Genomic DNA, 6,264 nt, shown 5'->3' on the forward strand with positions numbered 1-6,264 from the left:
TCTCTGTTTCCATTCCCACAGAAGGACTTCAAAGAGGAGGAAGACTTCTCCTGGGATTCATGGTGGAATGAGAGGGAGGGAGAGAAGGGTTCCCCAGCTGAAAGGGATAGACTCGTGGTTTGTGAGGCGAGGACAGGAAATGGGAGATACAAAAAGTTTCTCAACCAACAGCAGGAAGTTGTATCTGCACGCAGAAAACCCTGACACCATGATAACTACACAGAAAATGTGTATCTGTTCAAGATCCCATGGCTGCCTACTTGGGCTGAGTAATTTTGTAAAAATGGCCTATAATGTTTGCACTCAAATGTCTGCTTTAAAGTAAACAAGAACTTGACAGAATATTTATTTATTTATTTATTTACTTATTTGTTAATTATGCATCAGATCAGTTCTAGTTCTACTTTGCAAAGAAATTCTTGGGATGTGCACAAGCTCTCCTCTCTGCATTGGAGAGTTTAAGTGCTCTGGCCTAGTCTTCCTTAGCAGTTGGGTTGAAAATTTTCCCCAGAAAGAGCAGGCCATCAGTGGTTTTGTCAATAATCATCATCAGGAAGGGCCTGTTGAAGGTGATGTGAGGAGGAGGAGGAAATGGTAGACTCAATGGTACTATTCCTAACAAAGTCACTGCAGCAGCCTCTGTGCCATTCTCTCTGACATCCACCGTGGCCTTGTGAATTGCCTGCAAGGAAACAGAGATTATAATCTAGGTGCAGAAGAGAGAGAAGCAGCTGGGGGAAAATTTGCTTGCTTTAACACTCGGGGAAGGTAATTCTTAAGGAAAAAATAGAATGAATGTAGAACTTGTGTGAAAAAAATACTAGTGTCCAGCCTTTCCAGGACAAGCGAAGTTTGCTCTGAGTTCAGGAAAAGTTTTCTTCAACAGTCAAGAGTCAAACATGCCTGCTTGCAGAGACTGAGCAACACAGAGGATATTTATTATTGTTTCTCAGGGTATGATTTTGTCCCTAATACTGAACACAAAAGAAGACATTTTTCATTTTGCATCAATTTCTGTGTAAGCAAAATAGTTCTCTCTGCAAAAACAATAGTGACAAGCTTTATAGAGTGTCTTTCTGTAACACAGCCCACAGATAAGATTTTTCAGGACTTTCTGTGGTAGGTGTAGCAAATTCGTGTTTAGGAATTCACATGAGCTATTTCATTGGTTTTGGACAGCCCTCTATTTGCTTCCTTCATTGTCTGCAGCACATCTAAAATTTCCTCTCATGAGTCTGCTTACCCTTCACCAATTTACTTGGCTTTCCAAGCATCAATCCCATATCTACAGTCCAGGTGTTTCCACATGACATAGGGAGGAATGTGAGAAGTCACAAATAATGTATGATGGAAGGACCTCTAGAGGCCATTGAATGCCACCAACCCTCCTGCACTGTGTCACCTCTGACGCCAGATGAGGTTACTCAGGATTTAATCCAGTCAGGATTTGAATATTTCAAAGGACAGAAATTTCATAACTAACCCATACTAGTTTTTGATCACCCTCATGGTGAATTTTTTTACATAAAACCCAATCAGAATATCCCATTTTCTATCTTTTGTCTGTAGTCCCTTGATGTATTACAGTTCATCTGCAAGAAGAGTCTGTGTCCATCTTGTCTCTACCTTTCTAATAAATATCTGTAGCCAGTGCTAAGAACCCCCCGTTCACCCTCCCTTCTCCTGACTGGCAGCTCCAGATCTCCCAGCCTCTCCTCATAAATCCAGTGCTCCAGCCACACAGCCATCCTGCTCACCCTCCTCTGGACTCACTCTGCTCCAGAGTGTCCATGTGTCCCTTGTATTTGGGAGCCCCAAACTGAATGTGTTGAACCCCAAAGGCTGTCTCACAAGTGAAGGGTAGAGGGAAGGTTCACCTCCCTCATGACACAAGGCATATACTCCTTGGGACTCTAGAGAAATCATTTTGTTTGTCTGTTTCCTTATTTCTTGCTTGTGAAATGGGGCTATCCCTGTCCCACAAGTCTGTTGTCCATACAAATTCTGCAGTGCTCAGACAATGGAATAATGAAAGGTTTTTACATGGTATAAGAATAACTATTCCCACACTTATGTAGTAACTATGATTCTTGTCATGCAGTACTTCTTTAACACCAGCTTTTTGTGAAATTATTTCTGCTATGCTTTCTAGTTGTTTTCTTCTTCAGAGACTTTCAGCTAAGTAGGATCACTGTGCAGTAAACAATTTAATATTAAACTGTAGGAACAACAGCCATTTGATGCCTAACCTTCTCCTTCCTTTATTCCATTATTAAACAATGACTACACTCCAGGGGTAGGATCAGCCTATTTGTAGGATTAAACCTGCATACAAACAAGGCAGAAAAATCTCTTGATTACCATCCCTGCTTGCATACTTACTTTGGAAACCTTCAGATGAAGATTTTTTGCCACTCCAGAGAGATCAGCCTCATCACTGAACACCTCTGTCACCCCCATTTTCTCAAACAGGCTCTTAACATCATAGTAACCGGAGATAGAGAATTTTGGAAGATCCAAGTAGATTTTTCTTTTCAAAAAATAAATAAAAATGTGAGTTTGTTATTGCAAGATCCCTTGAAGCAGTATCTGTTGCAGGTATATATCCATCCCAAATACCCATGGAGCTAAGGCTTGGCTTTCTGATAGTGATGAATCTCATGTTAGAGAAGCAGAAAGTACCTGTCCCACCAGCCACAGGCTGATCCGTGGTGCAGGGGTAGAGTGATGGTTTATGAAAGTGACTGTCTGGAAAGTATCATCCAGATTAGAGAAAAAGAAGTAGTATTTTCTTTTTAACTGGATTCCTCCTACTGAAGGCAGGTTCCTGAGGACAATCTACCTGTGTGCAGAATCCTCCCAACTGGGAGCTGTGGCTGGGGGAGCTGAGGGTTCCCCTTTGGTATGAAATCACTTGATAGCTTGTCTGAGTTAAAGAAGCTGAGTAGTGCTTGTTCCTCTGAGCTGTACTTAGCAACTCATTATGGTATCCTAAGCTTTACCTTTCCTGGATGAGTAGTTTTAGCCTATTCAGTATTTAAACAAAGCCACAATTAAAAATTACCTTTTTTCTAGTGCTCTCAACCAGTTAGACACCGTTTCTTTTAGCAGAGCATCTTCCACCTGTTTCATTGTCTCTTTATCAGGCAGAACGAACAATGAAGTAACATTTCCTTTGTATGGGATTTCTACTACCCAGCAAGACAACTTCTCATCCCTGTGGACATTAAAGGCCTTGTACTGGTGCATCATTTTGACCTTAACAGAATTCTTGGCATCCAAAAAGAAGTCATCATCTCTCGTGTTTAAACTGTTGAAAGGTCTTTCCCAGGAGCCTTTGAAAAAAAGAATGAGTATAGAATTGAATAAAAAAAGGAACTAATAAAGGCATGTCACATTAATTGATGCTTAAAATAATATACTTGAACTGTAGAAGCAGGAACAAGCCTATCTTAATTTAAGGATGCTTGTTGCCGGGCCATGGAAAGAAGCTTAACCTCTTTTCAATGGTTTTAATAAAAATCCCACAAGTTGAAGCTTGCAGTGGAAAAGAGATGAATCTTTGCCTGTTCAGATAATGGTAAATCTTTCACAGACTCCAATTATACAAGCTTCAGGCTAATAAGCCTTTCATGCAAGTGTCATCTGTGTTTGACCATGTCCTGCACAGCCAAATACCTGTGCCTTTCAACGAATGATCATAAGTTCTGAATATCTTCAGCTCTGAACCTGGTTTAAAAATTATATGACATTGATCAGTACTTCTGCTGGTTTAGAAATTAAAAAATTTCTTATATAGAAAATGATTCTTCATACCTGTCTTTCAGATATTTTCCTGTGTAATTTAAAACATAAAGAAGTGTTTTAATTTAGATTATGTGTTCACAATGTGAAAAAGTTTTGTTTCTTAGAACTTCCAGAGCTTATTTGTATAGCTGCTACTCATGTCTGTCACTCACCTCTAAAGAAAATGTAGTTAATGAGAACCATCATGGTTTCTGAATCAAGATCTTTGACTAAATCAACAATTTTGCCATGTGTTTTTGTTTCCACATACATATTGATTTCCTTTATAGCCTGTGGAAGATTCTGGAAGTTACTAGAAACAGGTTCAGCATAATAAAAATTTGTGACATGATCCAAAAAGTTTTGAAGCAATTCCACTTTGTTATCTACGAAGAGGGCATTGCCCATGTTCAATTGGTCTTCTCGGTGAGGGTCATTCAGCAGCTGGAGGACGCGCTGAAATCCCTCATGGATCTCCTGCTCCTCCATCCGTGTCAGGTTGAAGGCAAGGCCTTTCTGCAGCTCTTTGAGTGTGTTTGATCTGGCTCCCAGGCTGAGCATTGCAAAGGCAGTGGAGATACTCAAAGGAGAGAAGAAAATGTTCTCGTCGCCCACCTCATCGCTGATCTGCTTGTAAAGCTTAAATGCAAAGTCAGCATTGCTGGGAGCCAGCTTGACATGAGGCAAGTTTTCATAATCAGCCTGGGACTGGTCTTCTGGGGAATGCTGTATTTGTTTTTCCTGTTCTTGACCCTGGACTTGAAGTCCAAGAAGCAGCAAACACAAATACAATGCAGACTTCATTGTCCTGAACATTTCTGTTAAGAAAGAACAGAGCACTTTTTAGATCTAGAGAAGTTTTTCTTTACTGGATAAAAATATTTTGCATTATAGATACTGATTTTCAGATGTCAGTCATTACAATTACTATTCTTTTTGGAAATACTCTTCTACTTAGCCTCTGACCTACAGTTTATTTCTAGTCAGTTCTCTTAGTTTGTGACCAAGGAGCAAAGGAAATAAGACAATAATGTGGTATTGCCAGGGAAGAATCAGCTTTCCTGAGGTATTATGTGTGAAATAGTTCTTGCTTCTGACTAGCATGGCCTCAGTGCATTCCTAAGTGCCTTGGGGTACATGGCTGAGTTCATGTATTTGCACCCATGTATCTGGTGAGTACTTTGGCAGAGGGACCAACTTTTGGTGATATTTTTCTGTGGTACCCATGGTCTTGTTATGACCTTGGTTTTCAAACATTGCAGAGATAGTTATAGCAGTGTATAAAATCCACCTAAATTCTCGGCCCTTAAACTGTTTATATATTTCTGCCTTTTATATAACTCTGACTCGACGAATATTGTTTCAAGATTTTACCTTAAGTTTTTCAGCAAATTGAGGCTAAATTGAGATCTATATTGCACATCAGCTATCCATAAAGTTGCAAAGCTCAAGACTCAAGAGCTTAGGAAAAGCTACAGTGGAATTTGCCTTGCTGTGTATATGTAATTTAACAACCTTTCCTTTTCCTTCAATTGGCATAAGCAAATTCTACATAACCCCAAAGTCTCTCTTCTGTCCTTTTAGGGGAAGAATCCTGTGGCATATTGGAGAAGAATACTCTCCATATAGTGCCTCATCTAAATTATCTCAAATGACAGAAACTCAAACCCATGAAGCAAGCAGTGGCCCTCAGGGAAATAGAGATGGTCTAAAAACTGTTCATAGCAACTGTATACTTATCCTGGAGAATGAGATTCTGCCCCACATCTGCCTGAGGCTGTGTGTCTAATGCCAGGTTCAGGTCTTGCACCAGACTTTTTATGGGGAGTTTTTATTCCCAGGTCCCACCTTTTCTGGATGTCCATGATGAAAAAGTAGAGATATAAGCTGTTGAAGTACTGAGTATGGGAGCTATGCTCAGCATGTCTAAAATGCTAGATATAAACACTGACTCAGGAAAAAAAAAAAAGGCATTCTAGCTCTTGATAATTAATTTTGTTCTGGTAACAATTAATTTCATAATTCCCCAAATCTGCCTTTCAGAGAGAGACTTATTTCTCTTCCAGGCTACTTGACTGCAAGTAGCCTGGTCTATGAGCACACTAGACAGAAATGAAGCTACTCTCATTAGCCCTGCATCAGCCTGGAATAGTTGGGACATTGAGATTTTGACTAAATTTATTCCTCTGGGAGCAGAGACAAGATTTTGTTCTTCATCTTGGTACTGATTGTTGGATATTCATTTTGGACTTCAAATCCCTGTCATCCTGTCACTATAGCTAGGAGCCAGGTCAATGAATGAATTTTGCTTCAAACATTCATAAAATGCTTTCAGAAGCTAAAATAATTTCCAATTACTGTACAAAACAAATTAATCTTAGCAGTAAATAGCAGGAATCACACACAGCATAAATTCAAAGACTTCTAAGAAAGTATAGTATGGTACTTACTGTGCTGGACTTTCCTTTCACAGTGCTT

General features: G+C 39.7%; 1 protein-coding gene across 1 annotated transcript; it reads right to left on the bottom strand.

Moving 5' to 3' along the window:
- Positions 1–371: 371 nt before the first annotated feature.
- Positions 372–6,264, bottom strand: LOC121358288 (alpha-1-antitrypsin-like). The gene is made up of 5 exons (XM_041476374.1): positions 6,237–6,264; positions 3,960–4,604; positions 3,065–3,335; positions 2,383–2,530; positions 372–682 (listed from the first exon to the last, which is right to left on the bottom strand). The coding sequence occupies exons 2-5, from the start codon at positions 4,600–4,602 to the stop codon at positions 473–475; spliced, it is 1,272 nt and encodes a 423-aa protein (XP_041332308.1). The 5' UTR covers positions 4,603–4,604; positions 6,237–6,264; the 3' UTR covers positions 372–472.

The sequence above is a fragment of the Pyrgilauda ruficollis genome, unplaced genomic scaffold, assembly GCF_017590135.1.
Source record: "Pyrgilauda ruficollis isolate IOZ18807 unplaced genomic scaffold, ASM1759013v1 scaffold38, whole genome shotgun sequence".
NCBI classification, from domain to species: domain Eukaryota; kingdom Metazoa; phylum Chordata; class Aves; order Passeriformes; family Passeridae; genus Pyrgilauda; species Pyrgilauda ruficollis.

Excerpts from the sequence above, each read along its gene's own strand:
- LOC121358288 (XM_041476374.1), bottom strand. The coding sequence starts at position 4,602 with ATGTTCAGGACAATGAAGTCTGCATTGTATTTGTGTTTGCTGCTTCTT. Across the intron at positions 2,531-3,064 it reads TTGAGAGCACTAGAAAAAAG|AAAAATCTACTTGGATCTTC; the intron begins GTAATTTTTAAT and ends TTTTTTGAAAAG. Across the intron at positions 683-2,382 it reads TTCATCTGAAGGTTTCCAAA|GCAATTCACAAGGCCACGGT; the intron begins GTAAGTATGCAA and ends GTTTCCTTGCAG.